The sequence below is a fragment of the Bacillus rossius genome, chromosome 1 (genome assembly GCF_032445375.1).
Source record: "Bacillus rossius redtenbacheri isolate Brsri chromosome 1, Brsri_v3, whole genome shotgun sequence".
Lineage (NCBI taxonomy): Eukaryota > Metazoa > Arthropoda > Insecta > Phasmatodea > Bacillidae > Bacillus > Bacillus rossius.
In genome coordinates this window covers 137,946,142-137,967,130 of record NC_086330.1, presented here as the reverse complement: position 1 = coordinate 137,967,130, position 20,989 = coordinate 137,946,142, and the positions used below count along the sequence as shown (strand labels likewise).

General features: G+C 36.7%; 1 protein-coding gene across 2 annotated transcripts in view; it reads left to right on the top strand.

Annotated features, from left to right (window-relative positions):
• Positions 1-19,204, top strand: part of LOC134546205 (transcriptional repressor scratch 2-like) — a 47,012-nt gene extending 27,808 nt beyond the window's left edge. For both annotated transcript variants that reach the window (XM_063388815.1, XM_063388814.1), the window contains exons 2-3: positions 7,536-7,943; positions 11,528-19,204. In XM_063388815.1, the coding sequence (XP_063244885.1) occupies positions 7,538-7,943; positions 11,528-11,802 (681 nt within the window). In that variant the 5' untranslated portion in view covers positions 7,536-7,537 and the 3' untranslated portion in view covers positions 11,803-19,204. The remainder of the gene's footprint in view (positions 1-7,535; positions 7,944-11,527) is intronic.
• Positions 19,205-20,989: the final 1,785 nt, after the last annotated feature.

Genomic DNA, 20,989 nt, shown 5'->3' with positions numbered 1-20,989 from the left:
GGATATAGACTCTAAATTTATTTTCGTAAATGGAACAGAAATATTCAGTAAAATTACAGATGTTTGTATATTTGTAAATTTGTCCATTTAAATGAAAACAGCTGTACCACTAGACAATAGTGTTCGCAGTAATACAATGGGTTCATATTTTTACCTTGGCATTTATGCTGTGTGTTGTCTCAGTACTTCCAATAACCGTTTCCTAAATATTAACTGCGCATATTAATAAGCACGGAAAACAAAAGAATGTCAAATCGTTGAATATTCGAATATCTTGTCCATAGTTAAACCATCACACTTGATTGAAACATACTTTAAATATATAAAATTGTGTGCCAATTTTCGTAAGAAATACTCGGTATTGTCTCGAAAAAATTATTTCGTATGTGCAAAAATAATCATAGCCACTTGTTGTACAAAGTTACAATATCTTTGTTGTAGTACCTATTACAAACTGTTTCTTGTCAAATGGTTTCCAAAGGAGTCTTTTGTATTAGTACAGAAAGTATTTTTGGTGCACGGTGGTGTTGGGTTCGCATTTCAACAATGCGCCAGCTGCGACCGAAAATGACAGATGTTTGTGACAGTTCTATGTTTGGACTGAGCATGCTCGGCTCTCCTCATGCATTTCCCTGTAGCATCATAATGCTCAAAAACTGGCTCCAACGGAAAACAACTACAACAAAATAACTACGAGCGTTATTTTTAAATCCATAGTACTTGGCATCAGTTACTGTTTTACATATGTATTCATAGTCAAAGAAAATTATTACAGTTGAAATTTTTACTATCCCACATGGCACCCAACTGTACCAGCAACAGTAAACATCTTAGAAGATTCTGTACGCCAAGATGATCTTTTATTTGTTTCATATTTTAGTTATTTAAATAGTTTTAGGAACGTTGCAGTAATATTTTTGACTGAAATATATATATTAAATAAATATTATATATATTAAAGTGTAAACTACTTTCCAGTGAGGATTAAAAAAATTACTTTCGTAAATTAATTTAAGATTGAGAGACGATAATTAAAGCATGTCATGTCCCACGGAACCAATAGATACTTCTTTTGGTGTTATTATTTACTAAGAAATTTTTATAAATACATACTTTTTCGTAGCAATAATGACTTTAGTTCAGTGAAATCTACGACGTAATTTTAATTATTTTATAAAACGTTTAAATAACGTTTAGTGTTATTCACCGAACTGCAGACTGATTTGAGTCACACTGCACTAACGCGCTAATCAGGATGAGCTCCATAACTAAGTAAACAATGAAAGTTGAATCCAAGATGGCGTGAGTGAGTTTCAGCAGCCTCCCGGTGCGCGCGGGGATCTGATGTTGCCGTCCTCCCCTCCTCCCTTTCCCCTCCCACCCTCACCTCCTTGCCACACGGCGCTCAGGCAGTTTATTTTCGAGAGTCGGGTAAAAAAAAGGGGGTGCTTTGGCACGGGACGCTTTTTACGGTGGAGGAAAGGGGGCAGTGGTGAGGGATTCGGGATGGCACTGCCCCAGAAAAATACCCCTTTCGCTCTCCTTTTTCCTTCTCTTTATCTCGTGGCATCTCCTTCTCTCTCCTGCCGCACCGGGTGGTAGCGGGCGTCGCGACGCTTCCACTTGTTGCCGGAGCCCGATGGCCTGGCGCCGAACCACCTTGCCTCCCTTCCCCCTCCACACTCCACCCACCCCCTTACCCTTGCGACCCCAGACGTCGGGGGTCGGGGCTTAGAACAGTCATTACTTACAATCCTCGAAATCATCCACATTACTTTGAGCTGTTATAAGTTATAACGATTATAACTAAAAAACAAACAACGCTGAAACACACAATTTATAAATGCCGTAACTTAGAAAATCACACTTAGACACAACTTAGAAACACATAACTTAGTAACTTAAAAAGCCGATCCACAATATGTAGAAACGTCTTAACGTAGAAAATCATTACTTAGGAACACACAACTAATTACTGTTATAACGTATAAACACGTAACTTAAAAACACACAACGCCGAACCACACAACTTAGAACCACACGACGCTAAGCTAAATAACTTATATCTACCACAAGTTAGAACGACATAAATTTTGACTGGCATAACGTGGAAAATTCTATCTTGTGTGTTTCTAAGTTTTTTTTTTTTAAGTAATGACTGCACCCCGTGGGGTACTGCCGCTTAAACCCACGTGACCCCACACCTCGACGAAGATAGCTTCGGGCCTGTTGCGAGTACTCACAACCTTCGGTGATGACTCTTGTGGTTTTCTATTCAGCCAAACATTTCATAGAATAACATATCTATCACTTTTTCTGAATAAAACAATTATCGCTCAATAAATATTTAGTAGGACTAGATGTAAGTGTACGTATTTAGACACAAAGACACGATTTGCAAAAAAATTATTTCTGATTAATTTTATTATCGACTGTATATAATATCAGGAAAAAGTATTGTTAATATTATTTTGAAATTTATTCAGCACACTGAGAAACGATAGAATTTTTGAGAGTGCTGTGCATTAAATCGTACTTAGAATAAATGCGATGCAAGTGCAGATGATAGAATCGGACTTTGTTTGGATTTTCAAAGAATTGTAGTTTATGATAAATTATTTAGTTCTAATTCTGCCCATTTTCGTCATCAAAATTAACGTTTCTTCGTTGAAAATTATAATTTCACAATTTTCGGCAAAGCAGTTTCAGGCCAGGACAATTGATGCGCAATGAGAAGACAAGTATTGTGGTTGATTAATTTGAAAGAAGATTCTGATTTAAAGAATATTTTTTTTTTCATGCCCTCGTCTGTTTTTGTGACTTCAATATAGTCGCGAGGAATTATATGTGAAAGTTCCCAAGTAAAACAAAGATAGTACTTTATACGTTAAGATTCGAGTTAAGTTACATCTGTAAAAAATATTTTTTTAGTTCTCAATTGGGAAATAAACCTGAAACGTTGGTAAATTAAAGTTAATTTAAGAGGGTGGAAGGCGTAAATTAAACACAAACCCTCACAAAAGCTCCGTAACGAAAACCGAACCAAAAACATAAACAAGTTTGTTTATACATCACGTTAACTAATCTTGGAAAGTCGTGAGGTGTGCTGCGTTACTATAGTTTGCTTCATGTAACTTGTCTCAAATTCGGTGATTCCAGTAGTTTAAGTATCCTTCTTCCACCGTTGTTTTGTCAAAAGTGGTTGTAAAAACTTAATGTAGTTACAGCTTTCGTAAGCAAACATCGTGTGTTGCTTTGCAGGTGCCATTTGGAAAATACTACTTTTAAGAACTGTAAAATATAATACAAGTTATTCGAAACAGAAACAGACTATATTTTTTATGATGCGACGTGACGTATTAGAATGCTGCGAAGGAATTCCTACCCTGACAAACGCCTAGCGTATAGGCAATCGAAATATTGTTATTCGGGTGGCGGCATTCCAGGCGAAGGCGCTTGAGAAACCTGGTTTGTTTTTTTTTTTTGGGGGGGGGGGGGGGGAGGAGGAAGAGAGAGAGAAACAGAGAGATAAAGAGAGACAGAGAGAGAGATTGAGAGAGAGAGGGGGCGGAATGTGGGAGCAATATTGGATGTATAAAGTCTCAAACTACAATGATTTGTGTTGGTTAACTCAGACAAGTTTCACTTTTTCAAGGCATAAACTCTTGCTCTTAGTTGAATCTGGAGTTTATAGTGACTTACTGTATTAGTAATTTTTTGACGTGATAACGTCTTATAAATCGATGAACTCCGGCTGCACGCACGAAAAAGCATTACTCATTGTCACGTTTCGCCTGAGCCGAGCGTGCAAGCGAGAGCGTGAAACAAGCGATAGAGAGGCACGATCGGCTTGTGACGCATCTATCTCTCTTCCACTCTGTCGGCCGATGCGTCTGAGTATAAGAGAGACAGCGGCAGCACACAACCTACACGTGAACTGTTTTGTCAACTGTTTATAAAGTGAAGTGAAAAGGTAATGTTGTTTGTATGCAATTTTTCATCAATGTTTTCTTATGACGTTATCACATAAAATTATCGTCCGTAAACCGACTTTACAGACAACCCCCCTTTTTTTCCTTATGAACTCATTAGATTTAAGAGATTGAAGTATTATCGGGAATAACTGCAGCATTAATAACCTATACCAGCTGCTTTCTAACAATATAAGTAATTCTACTAAAAACACGTTTTTTAATAGAGGTTATTTTTCCTTATAAGTACCTTAAGCATGTATACATATATGTATATACATGTAAATGTAAAATTATATCTGAAATACATAACGATTATCATACTGACTCTAGGTTCGGTCTCACACACCTATTGAGTTATTTTGTTTTCTCGCCATTAGTATTAACGGATTTTCCTGTAATTATATTTTCTGTTTTCAATAGCTCTTTTCGTTTAATGTTGGGTCACAAATTTTCTCACCGGAGATTTACTAAACTGTTTCAAGAGCTTTAAATCGTAACGCAAGTAGTCATAACCCTGGACAAACGTACAGATTTTAACCACATCCATAAAATTAATATCCAGAATATATCTGTTAATGATTTTGAGAAAAAACATAAATTGCAAGAGAGCTACCGGAAAAATAATTTACAGGAATGGCACTCAAATAATATCAACGACAAAGAAATAATAAATAACGAACAAGTTTGTGAGACCAAACCTTTTGGTAATAACTCGACATTCTATAAATTCGTTTTTATTCAAGTTTGTACTAGTTTAATAACAATAGTTACATAAATTCAGCTTTCAAAGTAAGTAAAGTATTAACATTTTTGGCCTTTGAAAACCAGTTCACTGCTAATACAAAATTATTTTAAGTCACTAAGCTTGTAGCAGTATTACAAGGCTACAAAAAGTTGAAAAATTCAGATTAATTCAGAAAACCACTGGAAATTTGGTAATATGTTTTCACATGAAAAGAAAACAAGCTTCAAATTAGATCGCGTGCCCTCTGTCAATACGGTTTTGGAAATGGCCTTCAGCATAGACACTAAAGGCCAATTTCACGCTTCTTTATCTTATGTTATGTTTATGTATCGACGAATACTTATTTTACACTTCACGCTGCTGCGTTTATCCAGGTAACGTCTTACTCCCTACTTGAATGCGCCTGCATGGTTGTCACACAAGTGTACTCATTTGTCACGCTGGTTGCCCGCTTTGCAGGCGGTACTCTAGCTTGGTTTATGCTGATCACACTAAGATAACTAGCACTAACTGGTATAAGTAATTGATAATCCATTGGTAAACATTTTGTATGTAACGCGAAGAATTAACAGTGAGGATCTGATATTTGGTAAACTTTAAGTGTCTTTGGTTCCTTATCAAATATCAATTTTTTGTCTTCGTAAAAATAAATTTTAAATGTATGTCTTGTAACTTTAAATAACGCTTATCCAACCAACCTTTTATTTTAGTATGACAACCTAATATAAACTACCCTCCCGGGAAAAAAATAAAGATCTATTACTTATTACACTAACCAAAACTAACTTAACCTAACTATTTACTTCGGTAAAGTGTGGAGATGTTCAGGTTGTGGTTGTGGCTTTCATTCTTGTGAAGTGTATGCTATCCCCGAATTCAGCGCGTTCGCCTCTGTAAACAGATGATTTACAAATCCTTTAGTATACGCCTGAATATACATGCCTTCGTGAACCTTCAGCATTTTTTTTTAACTTCACATGTAATTAACCGTTTTAACGTTTGCCTGTGCAGTAACGTGGTAAACGCTATGCTTGAGTCAATATTAACAATGACCTTAAAATCAGAACCTGTCAAGTCCAGTGACGTAACAAAGATAATTGCTGCATTTTATTTTATTTTTAATGGCGTAAGTATTTTTGTTACGTCACTTGATACATTTGTCTAGCGCTTTTAATCCAGCGTTTTTCGCCCATGAGGCTAAACCATCCGACTTCGCTTTCCTTGTCTTTTGTTGAGCCGTCATGTTGCTGGATAAGGGGTTGGGAGGAGGGGTAGGTGAGACGTCGTTCTCTCGTAGGTTGGATACAAACACTTCGGCATGACTCATATTTGTGAGCAATGATTCTGTAGCCCAGTGATTCGGAGCCCACTATAATTTTGGAGGTCCCGTTGCCTTACGCCTCTGTGCGTAACCGTGCGACTTAATACCCTATCAAACAAACAAATCAAGCTGAAACTGCGTGAACATACAAGAATGACCTTCACGGATACCGCGTGAAGCCGGCTTTTGTGGTATGGTAGCGGCCATGTTTGCGGGACGACCGGAACATTGGATCAATTGCAGTGTTCGCATTGTGGAGACTAATATAGTGTATGTTCTGGAAGTGACTGAGTTTTATTTACGACGGAAATTATAATTCCTGCTTGATAACCAAAATCGTGGCCAAGCAATGTTTTTTTTTTTTGGGTGTTGCAATATGGAGATGTCGAGTTAGCAAGTGAATTCAACAACGTCAGGGCACGCCATCTGCTGACAATTACCTACTCAATGATGTAAACAATGCACGTCGGCTTCTGTTCACGAATGGTGTTCCACTTTCTAAATCTGAACGAGTGAAATGTTAGTACCTGAAAACTCTACTTACAGGTGTTTACTGGTCGGTAAATTATTGAAGACCGCACTGTTAGAAATTATTGTAAATTACGGGTTTTTTCAACGAAAATTACGCCTTATTTCAACTTCCGAATTCTGTTTTGCGCTATGAACAGGGTTAAACGCAAACGTGGAAGAAATTAGTGAACTTTTGTATGAATCGCAACTAGTTTTTGAATGTTATTTCCTTATCTATAAAGATAATTTTTGTGGTTTCTTGTTCAAAGTGAACTTTATACACGTATATTTCAGAAGTAAACGATAAATTTATAAATTATTTATACTTAGCGTTCTTCGTAAATTCAAGGCGAAAAATTTTAAAAATGCGTTGATAAAACAGTGACATTATAATGTGTGCTTATTACGTTTTTTAATGGTTCTTTCAATAAGGGAGATTGTTTAAGGATGCAATTTTTTTACACACGCCAATGCTGATTACACTGTATGTCATAATAAAACTCAGTAAAAAAACAAAAAACATATTATTTGTTCTTCACTGAGGTTTCTTATGACATACATACAATGTAAGCACCAATGTTTTCCGGTGTTTGCAATATGGAGATGGCAAAGTGTACACCGTTAAAAAATGTTCACCTCCCATTCACCGTATAAGCTTATAGCCATATTACCTCCCATTTTCTTTGTAAATTTGCGGATATATTCTTAAATTTACAGACTCTGATTTAAATTACTTGGAAATTAATTTCAAAAGAATATTCTTGGTGTATTAAGAAAACACTAAAAAAAACTATTTAAGACTACAGTAAGAACACTCCACTTGTATCCACCTTTGTTAAGAACGAAATATACAACTCGGAAGTGGAAATACGGCGTGGTTTCTCTAGGAAGAATCAGTTATTGAAGGAACTGTTGGTTGGAAAAGCCCGTTCACTTGCTGCAATGTGTGGACGGTGTGGGAAGTGGCGCGGTGGTCGGTTGGCAGACATGAGCCCCGAGAGGAGCGTGAGCACGGCGGAGGGCCCCAGCTCGGACGAGCTGTACAACCTGACCCAGCTGGCCGAGGTGAGCCTGGCGGCCGCGGCGGGGCAGCTGGTCCGGCCTCAGCAGCAGCTGCAGCAGCAGCAGCAGCAGCAGCAGGAGGAGCAGCACGCCTGCCCCGACTGCGGCAAGCGCTACTCCACGTCCAGCAACCTGGCGCGCCACCGCCAGACGCACCGCTCGCCCGCCGACAAGAAGGCGCGCCGCTGCCCGCACTGCGGCAAGGTGTACGTCTCCGTGCCGGCCTACTCCATGCACGTGCGCACGCACAACCAGGGCTGCAAGTGCGCCTACTGCGGCAAGTGCTTCTCGCGGCCGTGGCTGCTGCAGGGACACATCCGCACGCACACGGGTACGTCTCCCCCTCTCCCCACTGTGAGCACGGGTCCACGAGTTCAATCTTAGTATTGATGAAAACATTCAAAAATTGACTAAGACTCGTGCAGAAACACATTTATTCCATACACAATTGTGTTTGCCCTGTCTACTCGAAAAAATAAAAGATTCGGAAGTGTAATATTCCGTAGTTTCTACGCAAATCTAGTTCTATGAAATTACGAAGAACTCTTCGTTTATTTGAGGTGAATTCTTCGTTAAAAAAAAGTCCGCAAATTTACTGTAAATTCCAACAGTGCACTCGCACACATGAAAAATACGTTGTAATTAGATCTGAAATAATCATGTAAAATTACACATATATTTGTACAATTCTACAAAATATTTTGTAAGCCTGTCATTTCTGTACATTTACATGAAAGATACTATATACTAAAACAAATGTTCACAGTAATACTGGGTTTGGTATCTTTCCTGGGTATTTATGTTTTGCGTAGTCCCAGTACCTAAAATATTTAAAGTTATTTCTAAAACTTTGCCTGAAAAACATCCAAGTATTAATTTCGAACATTAATAATCATAATAAAACAATGAAACCCAATTGTTGAATAATGGATTATTTATTCCACGGTTCAAAATTTGTTTGCTAAAATAAAACATCAACCGAAATCTAAAATTACAAGCCAAATTTTCGTACGCGCGACTCAGACATTTGTTTACACACTATTAGAAATAAGAGTAAATTCGCGGACCAATTTACAATATTTTCCTTGTAGTATTACACACTATATTTTGGCAACTGGTTTCCAAATGAATTTTCTGTATGTTCTTGTTGAGTTTCACGCACTATGAGTAGAACTATTCGATAAATCGCAAAATGAGTACAGTAGAACCTTGATTAACCAGGGTAATGGGGGTAAAGATCAACACGGATAAGCGAAAATCACGGGTAATCGAATTAAAATGTAGTTAGGTATTTTGGAAGGGCAGTTGGTCCGTACTTTTAATCCAGCTTAACCCGGACTAGTATTTCTTCTCACGAGCAATTCTAGTCCATTTCTTTGTCCGTTCGTTAATATGTAGTTTTTAGTTTTACTCCTTTCTTGTCCCTCCCTAATGAATTATACTTCGCGGGCTTGGTCCCCCCCCCCCCCCCCCCCCCCACCAAAGTTTAATTTTTAATTGAGAACTCGGTTAACCGAATGCTCGGTTAATCGTTTCATGGATAATCGAGGTTCTCGAGGTTCTACTGTATAAGTTATTGACTAAATTACTGTAAAGTGAAGGCTTTGTGTGTACATAGTAATAACCCTCAAAAAGGTTCTTTGAATGGTTTTATGCAATGGGGAAGATAAATTACAAATAATATAATAGACATGCGCCTTAGCCCCAGCAATGTTGCAAGTCAATGAAATTATTTCAAATCAATTACCCCCCCCCCCCCCCCCCCAATTTGCAACACTCATTCAAAGAGCTTATAAATGCCCGGCATGTAACCGGTATGCATGAGATCCATTATGTGACAACCACAACTAGCCAGCAATAGCGTATGTCCATGAAATTATTTAAATCGACCCTCGTGAGACTGAAATTCCGATTTTAAGTGTTCATCGTAAGAATGTGTATGTTAACTATGGTTTCGTTCACAAAAAAACACAAAGAATAAAGCTTCTTAAAAACATTTGCCCTCGCTATGACTATTTACATTCGAGGTCTTCAATTACTGACAAATCTGTGCACTTCTGAAAAAGAAAAATTCAATGATTCAAGTAGAGCAGTTTCAACTAATTCCCAGTCAGAATTATATCATTCTATGACTATTAGAACAGTTTTCATAATTCCAAATTTTAGAATATTTCACACGATGTTATGCGTCGTTCTCGTTTGAGAAGGGTCGCAAGTTTGATTTCACAATAATCCTCCCCCCCCCTTCTTTTTTTCCCCACTTCCGTTGCAGCCATTCGAATAAATGAGCACCTAGTTGTTACCCAAGTGGTTTATAACTCACTCTAACCTTAAAGGTCCCTCGCCATAAATGTTCTGAAACCAACCTACGGGATAAAATAGCACCGCACGTACCAAATGTACAACACGTACTGGATCTTTCGAAGTCACATTAACAGCACTTAGCCTTTTCCATAAAATGCTTCAGTTATAAAAAAACTTATTTATGAAATCTTCAACTAAATTTTTTCATACTAATTGTTAATTATGTGACCTACCTGGGGGCAGGAAAAAACACGTAAATTTTTTCTTTTAGAAAATTTAAATTTCAGAAAATGTTGAATAACCAGTCACCTCAAATAGGCCGGTGTTACATTCGGGTAACCACAATGAGGTTTTATGGCTAGGTCCAGAATTTTCTCAGTTTCTTAAAGTGAAGACCAGAAAAATATGAAACACCAAAAGCTTCTAAACACAAAAGAAAATAAAGGTTATACTCGCTTGCATATACTTTGAGCTCTTCAATTTTTTTATTTGCAAAATATAAGACTTGTATTGAACGTTATAATAAATACAGTATGATATTAAAAACATCTCACACCTGAGCCCATTTCCTATATTCAAATATTAAAACTTTTACTCCTTAATTTTCTGACACAAACGTCTTACAGTAACGACATTAAAATAACTGGTGATAACCCTTTAACAAAAATTATTTTGGCAGCAAAAATAAAATGAATAGGGGTGTCAACCTCTGCAAAACAGCACTAATATTAGAAATAGTATCAAGTAAAGTAACCGCTAGGTTACCATTAAAGACTGTATGCTATATGATGAGTACATGCTCCTAATTCATGCTGGAGCTGAAATACAGGATGAGAATTTTAAAAGAGGCCCCGCGGAACATGTGTGAAAAGAATGAACGACAGAGTAGGTATGTATAGTAGCGTGTGACAAGCAATTACCTAAAGAGATGCTCCGTTGACCTCGGTTCGACTGGACAGTCGACCACTGCGCTGTATTTACCCACTCATTCTTTTCACACTTGTTCCACGGAGCCTCTTTTAAAAGAATCATCCTCCTGCATGAGTTTATGTTTATTGTTTAAAAACTCAGTAAACAATCATTCATTGACTTATGAATTCCAGTCTGCATCATTGGTAACTAACACCGTAAGGGGCCCGCCTAGTCAGGGGTGTATTTGTGCTAGAGAAACGGGATGACGAGTACGACGCTCGCTGGTGCTTCTAGCGCGGTATCGCCTCTGAATTGGCGTGCTGTCTTCTCGTCGTGCATAGAGCAACTGTGATAATTGAGTGTTTTACATAACTTTATATGGCGAAGATATGACGATAAAAGTTTAATAAATATCACTTGAATGATTTCAATAATCTGTACCGGATATTTCATGTCAAAAATGTCTTACATAAAAAAATTTTTTTAAGCCATTTTCACTTTTCTAAGAATACAGTTTAAAAACAAAACCGTAACAGGACTGCTCTTCGACCCTCCGCGTATTGAGTCGTTTTGTAAATGGACGTCACTCGGTTTTCTCTAGCAGTTTTTAGATCGCGTGGTTTGTCGCGAAGCTGCGCCCAGGTAGGCGGGGCCCTCGGTGCAGTCGTCCCGCGAGGGTGACGGTGTTGCTGGTTCCAGGCGAGAAGCCCTTCAAGTGCCCCGTGTGCAGCAAGGCGTTCGCCGACAAGTCCAACCTGCGCGCGCACGTGCAGACGCACTCCAGCACCAAGCCGCACGTGTGCGCGCGCTGCGGCAAGGCCTTCGCGCTCAAGTCCTACCTGTACAAGCACGAGGAGTCGTCGTGCATGCGCCTGCCGCCGCCCGCCAAGCCGTCCCCGCCGCCGCCGCTCCTCAAGCTGGTCGGCCCGCTGCCGCCGCCGCCGCCGCTGCTCAAGATCGCCGCAGCCTACTGACCGGCCCGTCGCTCCGGCTGAGCCGCGCCCTCGGCATCTCCGGACTGCGCCGTAACAGCTCGAGCATTTCCGGGTGCGCCTAAGCATCTCCAGAAATGCTCTAGTTTCTTCGCTGTGTTTTTTATGACATAAGGCCCGTTCTACAATGGCAAGGAAACAGAGATGGATCTCCCGGGTCTGCTGCTTCCGCAAAGTAACGGTAATCGATGCGATTGCATTTCAAGGTTATTAAATACATATTAACTAATTGAAAACGATATATAATGCTTCGAGATAATAGCATGGGCAGAATTTCCATGTTTAATAAAAATAAACCACAAAGTAATAATAGAATACTAGATATCCTTGTACTTGAAACAATTTCTGCGTATTTACAACATAAACAAACATGGCTATCACCGCAGCCAAGTACTCGACTTCTATTGGTTGCACGGAGCAACGTAAACGGAAGAGCTCAGCACTGCCGAGCTAACCCGTACGGGTCTGTCTCCTGCAAGCCGTTGTAGAAACTCTGTTCCGCGAGATCCGTCCTAGTTGCGTCTCAGACCGAAGCTACGGAATGTTGCCAGCATTTCCTGGGAAGTCCGAGCATCGTCTAACAGTCCGAGAGGGGACTGGCTTGGTTAACAGAGAGCATGTACGTAGTGCCAGTCAGACAAAAACGCGTATTTTTGTCCACGGCGAGTGGTTTAACAACTACTGCACAGATACAGTTATGGCGCAAAATCGAATGGGTAATTTTCAATGTAACGCATATTAACACCGTATGACGAATGACACCAAAAGCCAATGTTTACTTTTTCGAGAAGATAAATGAATTATGTATTTACTTGATCTTAGTAAAATGGAGGTTTAACCTAAACATCGAATATCCGATTGTGATACGAAAAATACCTCTAGATGTATGTCCAACTCTACAGGAAATGTTAATTTTTGATGTGTAACATCTGAGCTCTCGGTATACGGCATTTGTTAGTAGTGATTTCTTGAATGGAGCGGAAGTCGCATGGGACGGAAATGTGCAACAACAACGGTGCTACCGTCTGTGGCGGATGGCGCGAGCTGAAGTTCACAAAGCCAAATAAAAGGAAACTTTATATAATTCAATTTTTAACAAATTTTATCAATATGTAGAGCATTTTGATAAAATTCCTTGTCGAATATCAGGTCCAAAGTCAGGATTTAGTATTTATTCAAGTAATTTCGCTTTTTTTTGTAGCTGTTTCATTATACAGTTTAAAATTTCTGTCTGCTAATCAAATGATTCAATAGTCAACGTAGATGCTCAGGCAACTAATTCTAGCGATGGATGCTGAAACTACTTGTGATTTGCGTCCAAAAATGTAGTTGAAAACAAAATTTGCGTACATATTTATCATGTTTGTCATATTACGTTAAATTTCATGTCCGAGCTTCATGTTATAAGTTTCGTTTCCGAGGTTAGATGTTACACATCACTGGCGAGTACTGAAGGAATCGCTCACGTATTTTTTACAAGAACACGATTATGCTAACATTAATAAGCCAACCATTATAATGATTAAGATATAAAAATTTGTATAGTAATTGTGATGTTATTTTAAAAAAAATAAAAGTACGGTTATGTTATTCTGGCATTTCACGTCGTCCAGTGCCTCAACGCTGTGTAGTAAACGCAAGGAAGTCAAATCAGGCCAGGGATAGTATTCGCATGTATGTTGGTACGAATGACACGGAAGAAGAGCGAACGAGCCCACGCGGTAAGAGCAGCCTGGCCCACACGAGACGGAGCCGGCCCGTGAAACAGCCGGCAAGACATGCCGAGGAAGACGAACTGCGGTTATTTTCGAACACCACCGACAGCTGTTCGCGCCCGAGAGGGGGCGAATTCCGAAAATTTCTGGGCCGCTGCCAACTTCACACAAAGTCGCAGTTGTTAACAAGCCGCGGTTTGCGAGTAGTTCTACCGGAATGAGAAACTTTCGAGGATTTAAATTAATTGGTTACAGCCGTATCACCATGGTGCAAATAACTGACAAAGAAATCAAAAATAATAAATCAGTTTCTAAAATATTGAGATAACCGCATAACATTACTTTTCGCGTTAGTTTCATAATAATGACCCTCCTAGTACGTGCCTCATAGACACGTAAACGAACTTAACGTAAACGAACTAACGGAACAAAGCGAATAATGTGACACTGCTGCAAAAAGTAACTACATGTGCAATATCTTGAAAAATGTTATCGTTTGCATTTTAATGCTTCCTTGAAAACTAAGGCCGCTGATTATAAGAGAGCTTCCCATCTAATCTCGTATTTTTAATTAAAGTGTCCAGTGAGACAAGGGTTTCGTCTAACGGCTGATTTCAATCGTTCGTGTCTTGAAATGGGCAGCGAATTCAGTTGATCAATGAAGGTTTCGCCTTACCGAGTACGTGAACCTCTAAAGTGTTCTACTTCTTGTTAAAAACATTTATTACGAACTCGAGTGCCATGGCTACTTCGGAGTCTAGGCTACGAAAGAAAAAATCCTTTTCCTGAACTAGGGACCATAATAATTCCATGTTTATCATTAGCATTCGCTAAGCCATGTTTGGATAGCGTATGTATTTTTTTAGAATTAGTAAAAGGGAAAATGAAAGTTATTTTTATATAAGAACTTGTGATATTACCTGTTTGTGTATGTCTGTATAATGTTGACCCGCGCAAATTTTGTATAGAAGCCTAGATATATTTTTTATTGTCTTGTGGACATATTGGCTCCATATTTTTGTGAAATTGTATCAAAGGTAATATTTTTGTAACAATTTAATGAGGACTTAAAAAAAACTTACATTGATTATGGAGAAGTATATAAAGCAATTTTTCGCTGGGACTAACAAAATTTGCAACAGCAAAATCCTAATATTAAGTTTCCGTATAACCAGAATTGACTTTCTCTAAACGTTTATCTAATTATTTATAATTTTTATGTGAAAATGTAATGTCAAAATGTGATTTCTGCTTGTTCTATGAACACTGACATTATTGTTTAACTTACTGACAATATTTACATGTTATTTATTAGGTACTGTAAGAGTATATTTTAGATTTGCTTCTCATAAAGTAGTTTAGAAATAAAAAAAACAATATCACAAATTCTTAGTTAAGCTACAGTTCATGTCTCTATTCTATGTGATGAAGTAAAGCGAAAGCTATTAAAATTAGTCTCCTGTGACAAAATGTACTTATTTATTAAACAATTCAAATCTCAGTTACTTAGCCCTTCTGTATGCAGCTGTATTTTAAGTCCGTATCACTTAAAATACGACTAGTATATTAAGCTGTGTATCTGTATATAAGTGTGCAATTATAATCCTCACATATAGTTTAATTATTTATATTTCGGTATTAAAATTAATCGAATAACACAATGCCACGTGTTAAAATACTTATATTTATTAAGATATTGTAACGAATATCAGCATATTAATTTAGTTATTTTGTCTTCAGCAGCATTTACTTTCAGTCAAACTGAAAACTTGTCCACCGCTCAAACACGATTTGTAATGCACAAAAACTTGTCCTCACAGCCAAAAGTACACTTTTTATCACTTTTGAAACTGTTGAGTAATTATATGAAAAGTGTTGACGATCGAACAAGGCCCTCTGTTTTAGAAAATTCACAAGTTGTAAATATTTTTGTACAGTTAAGTTTTGAATTATTATGCATATGGTTATCAATATCTAAATGAGCATGTTGTTCCGTTTCATCTTCCTTAAAGTCGGAATTTGTGTATATATGTCTGAATGGGCAGAGACTTTTTTTAAATTATTAATATTCATAACAATTATTTAGTTTATTTTTTCCTTTGTACAGAAATTAACTTTTAACTAATTATTTAGTACATATGTTGATGTTTGTAGGTTACTAAAACTTATGTATAGAGTGGAATCACAGGTTAATTTATTCATTTACGCTGCTTTAAGTAAGATATTTTTTACCAATCAATTTGTTAAATAACCTTTTTTGTATTTATTATTAGAAAAAATGTCAACTAACTTATGTCTATTTAGTTTAACAAATGGCTGCAGATGTTTGTTACTTATCTCATGATTATTTTGCATTACAGATAATGCAATTGTATATTCAATTATTGCTTTTATTTATGTTAAAAATGGTTAAAATTGTCGACTTTTTGAGTAGCTTTAGGGTCACAAAATAAAAACAACTTCATACTTTTAAATAATTAGCTGTCAAAGTTACATTTATGACGTTTTTACGACGTACGAATAAATATTCTTAAATGTATTACAGAAATTAACTTTTTCAGATTAAATGCTATGCTACCAGCATGAGGATCGGGTTGTTACGAATGTCAAAACACTTTCTTTAGATATTATTTTTTACCTAGAAATATCGTCGACTCTTTTGTGTTAAGGGTTGGCAAAAGATCGATAAAAATGTTAATATAACACCTAAAAATAATTTTTTAAGGAGTGGTGATGACATCATTATATTACATTAGTCTAGAGATGTCCTATGAAGCGTGGAATGCTTGTGAGTTAGGCTAGTTTTGTGACTGACATATAGCCCAACCTAGTTACAATGCAAAGACATGAGGAGCGAACGATAGTGCTTCCCGTAGTTGCGCGGTGTTCCTGTAGCGACCCACGCGTGTGGCCGTGGCGAGCTATTCCCGTGCCCCTTGGGGAACTGGGGGGGGGGGGGTCACGTGACAACGACCCCCGCGTGGGGCGAGCCACCACCTGTCGCCGACGAGAGCGCAACTGGTTGGCCGCGTGCGCTAATGCTGCTGGGTTTATCTTGGGGCGAGAACTACAACTGGGTAACTTCGAAATTGGCGAAATAAGGTTGAATTAATATAAAAATTCCAATAGGCTGGATTCACAACATACTGCATCCTCACATTCTCTCAAAATCATGAGGACAAAAAATGTAATTTTGCCATTACTCATCTCTAAACAGCAGATTTGTAGTTACCTAGTTGTTGCAGGCTACTTACCGCACGATATGTAGAGATATTCCTGCCTTCTGCATATGGACCCAACATTTACTTGAAATAGACTATCAAAATCATCTGGTGTGAGCGTTGAAATTCGAATTTATTTAAAAATTGTAGTCCATAAAACACGTGCTCTTTGTTGAAATTATTTAATGTGAAGTATTAATTTGTCGCAGAATGCATTGCAACACAGTAGTAATGAGATGTCAAACTCGTTCTGCATAGGTTGGAACTCTGACCAAAGTTGTATGAGAGTTTAAAACTTTAACAACGTACCTGATTTCTTACGCCATGACACGGGTTTTCTGCTGACAAATAAGCCAGTTTTTTTGTGACAACCTTTTTTTAAAATATATTGCAGACTTTGCACTTTACACGTTGCACTTTAAGTATGAAAATATTATAACTACCTGCATATCAGTAACATCTGACTCTCAGAATGCGTTAAAATCTCTTAATCAGCGCCCATCAGTGAGATTTGCTGTCACTGTATCACCGGTTTGCAGTCGCTCTAACAGTTTTGTATGTCAAGTATGAGGCTTGGTTAACAATGATAAAAAAATAGAAGTCTAATACCAGATGAAACTGTTGTTTCCTCAAATTATAATGCTGCCATAAGAGATTTTCTTTTTAACTTTAGGCTTAGGTTGAGTAAAATATGGCATGGTGAAATAGAATAACAATATGCTTCTGCGCTCATTTCTAGACAGAAATCACACCAACATTTCGGACCAGTAAGTACAGATTATTTACGTGTAGTTCAGCTATAACATAACTACTATAAATACTGACTAATGCATTTCAAGAAAAACTTGTGTTCTTTTGGACATTTCACCGGCCTGAGTCAAAAATAAAGAAATGCAGTTATTATGAAACGTTTGTTTACTTAAGGCCTAACTTAGGATATGTTTACATCCTGTTCACATGAAAGGTAAGCTGTACAAGGAAATTCGTTGTTAAAATGTATTTTTTTTAAATTTATTCTATTGATCATCATGTTGATCTTCCGACTTGAAAATATAACCAAATTTTGTCAAATTTGCTCAGTTCAATTTTCCTTAAGCATTGTAAGCATTCTACATTTGGAGAATTTTATCAGTTTGAATGATTTTGTATACTTTTAATTTATACTTTATCATATATCTCTGTTGTCGATGAGTTATTATATAAATATCTACAATTTTAACTTTTCCTACGTTAGAACCAAACATCTGTAGCCGAAATTGTGTAAGTAGTTTCTGTTTTTGTTTGATTATTTTAAGTTAACTTTGCAGTGTATTTTTGTTTGTTTGTTTGTTTTGTAAAACGGACGAGTATGCACCTAGTCGCCATTGTCAAATGTTTCTTTCTATAGCTGTTTTATCGAGTGTGTTATCTTATTGTCTGTTACTTCAGTAACACAGTGCGATGTTAGAATATTCGTAGCTGATCAAAATATTTGGATAATTGCTTATCTAACACACGAACACCATTTAATATGGGAAAGGTATAAATGGCTGGTTCAATAAAAATCAGTATATTTTTAATTATCTCTGCCCTATAAGTGAAAAAATTGCAAATCATATTTCCAATAGATTATAATATATGAAACACTTAATATTTAGTTTTAAAATGAATTTGTACTGCAGTGCATTTTTTTTTCTTTTTAATCCACAAAGATTGTTTCATTTTGGAATATGGATGAAAATAAATATAAAAATTGCTAAACGTTTTTAAAACCATGTGCTACTTATTCAAGGAAATCTCATTGTTATAATAAATAACGTTGCAGACAAGTGGAACATCGAAGCGCTGGCTCACACTCCGGGTGAACGTACTGTTACGTACATCGCATTTTGTTTTAGATACGTAGATCCATCTACAGAACTAAAAGGGAAACAAATTGATTTGGTTTTCATGTACTGATTGATAGCTGGATTGAAATTCACTGATTTGACCACTATTAACGCAATTAAAACTAGTAGACTGTGTTTATTCATTGAATTATTCTTATTATAAAAGCGTAGTGATCGTCTACATATCTACATTAAGAAGAAACATTGCCAAACATTTTTTGTCAGTATAGATATACCACTTGACAAACAAGCGATAAAGGAAACTGGACTTAAATAACTTGTATATTTTTGTGTTGTTATTTTTACGTTCTTTTGTGTTGTACGCTTTTGTGTTGAAAGTTTTGTATTCTGTATCTTTAATTATTTATCGTGTAAATGATAACTGTAAGTTTGTTCGGATTTGTACGTAACTGAAAGAAGCATGTACTGCTAGTCAAATTTTATTTGTTTTTATTGTATGTATACTTGATGTGTTTAGTTATGTTAGTTTAAGTTTTCTAAAGACGTGAATTCTAAGTGCCAAAATATTGTAAGCCATAAGGCTCTGTATCATAAAATGCAAATAAATATATATTTTATCTCGACATAGAAAAACTGCTAACGCCTAAATTTCCGATATAAATCAAGACTAAAAGAGTATTTTCGCTGGAATAACTTGACTAGGAGTTTTGTACTATTTTCAGAAAAGTGTTTAATTTTCTGAGACAAAAGGGCTTGGGATGTTGTTCCAAGTCATATACGAAATAGATTAAACATTCATCAATTAACTTCAATCAATTGCACCATTAATGTAATCTAGATAATAAATTGTTGCATATTTAACAACTTGTGAACGGAGTTTCTTAAAATCCTAAGCATAAAATATGTTATTAATGCAAATAAATATTGTTATCTTGGAAAAAATAATTTTTATAGCTAATTTGGGTGAATAAGTGCTAAATATTTTTCTCAAAAAAAAATATTTTTTTACGTTTTTACCAGGTTTAAAATCATGTAGTTCAAGTTCAAGATACTTATAAAAAATAAATAATTTAAAGCAATTGTAAGAACGGCATTTTTGAGCAAATATTGATGAGAGTACTTATTAAAACCAAGAAATATTGTAAGATTTAAGGGAGAAATATATCTATATTTGATCTTTTTTAGCCCCTTTAGAAAGTGAAAACTGAAAAATATAACTGCTTCCTATCACTTATCTGAGGCATGATCCTGAATACAGAATGAGTCTGAATTCAACCGACAAACTTAAGCTGTAGATTCACATCGACAAAATAATTAGGAGTAACACCTTTATTTTCGAAATAATTTTGTTACGTATAACTACCCTCAATAATTTCAATTAAATAATTTTTCTACAGCCACAAAATTCGCGGTGTTTATAGACCGTCATTCAATTAAACATAATCCGTACTCTCAGTGTTCCTTCTTAAATACTTTCTCTATGATTTACATTAAAATGTTGTTCAGCCACAACTTCAAAGGCTTATGCCAACCTTGGGGAGTACTTTAGAGTTGAATAGAGGTTTTCAACTAATTTTTTCATGATGTACCTGCAACCGAATTTGTCAGTCGAATTCAGACTCGTCCTGTATATTGATCCTGTATATTGATTCTTGCTTTTTTAATTTAGTACGTGTAAATAAAGATTATGGTCAAACATAAACACTCGACCACAATACAAAAAATATTATGCCAGGTTTCGTAAAAAAAATTTTTTATTCAACTCATTATCATAATTTATTTTTATATTACAAGTTTTCGTCAAGTCCAGGATCTTTAGACGTACTAAATTACAACGACCCCACTATAAACATGTTCGAGCCTCGCTAGCTCTCCAACTCACGACCACGGGCGCAGGGGGTGACGTCACAGGGGTCCGTGGACAGCGCGGCTACAGTTGACCTTCGAGGTCAGGCGCTCGCGTAAAACGCGTTCGCGACGACAGCTGTGAGGTCGCTCTGCCTCCGCTGCAGGCCTCCCAGCGTTGCAAAGGAATAAATTTATTGCTTTCAAAAGCTGGTTTTTGAGGGTTTTTTTTTCTGAGGTTTAAACTGTATGAAAACCGTATTTTGAAAATTACAAATTTGTTCATCCTTTCCTACTATAACATCAATATGAAAGTTTGGATGTCTGTTATTAAATCATGTACATCAGCAACTTGTCGTGAACCGAAGCAGCAGTATACTATAATATTACTGAAGTAATTACTTAGTATAATACCCACGGCTTTGCTCACAAAAATGTCCAAATAGTGCTAATATTGTAACTTTCTAGATAAAGTTAATAATAAAATTCAAACACCCGTAAGTAAAGAAATATACAAAATTATATGTCAGATAATTATAATTTTTCTTTCGCCAAAAAA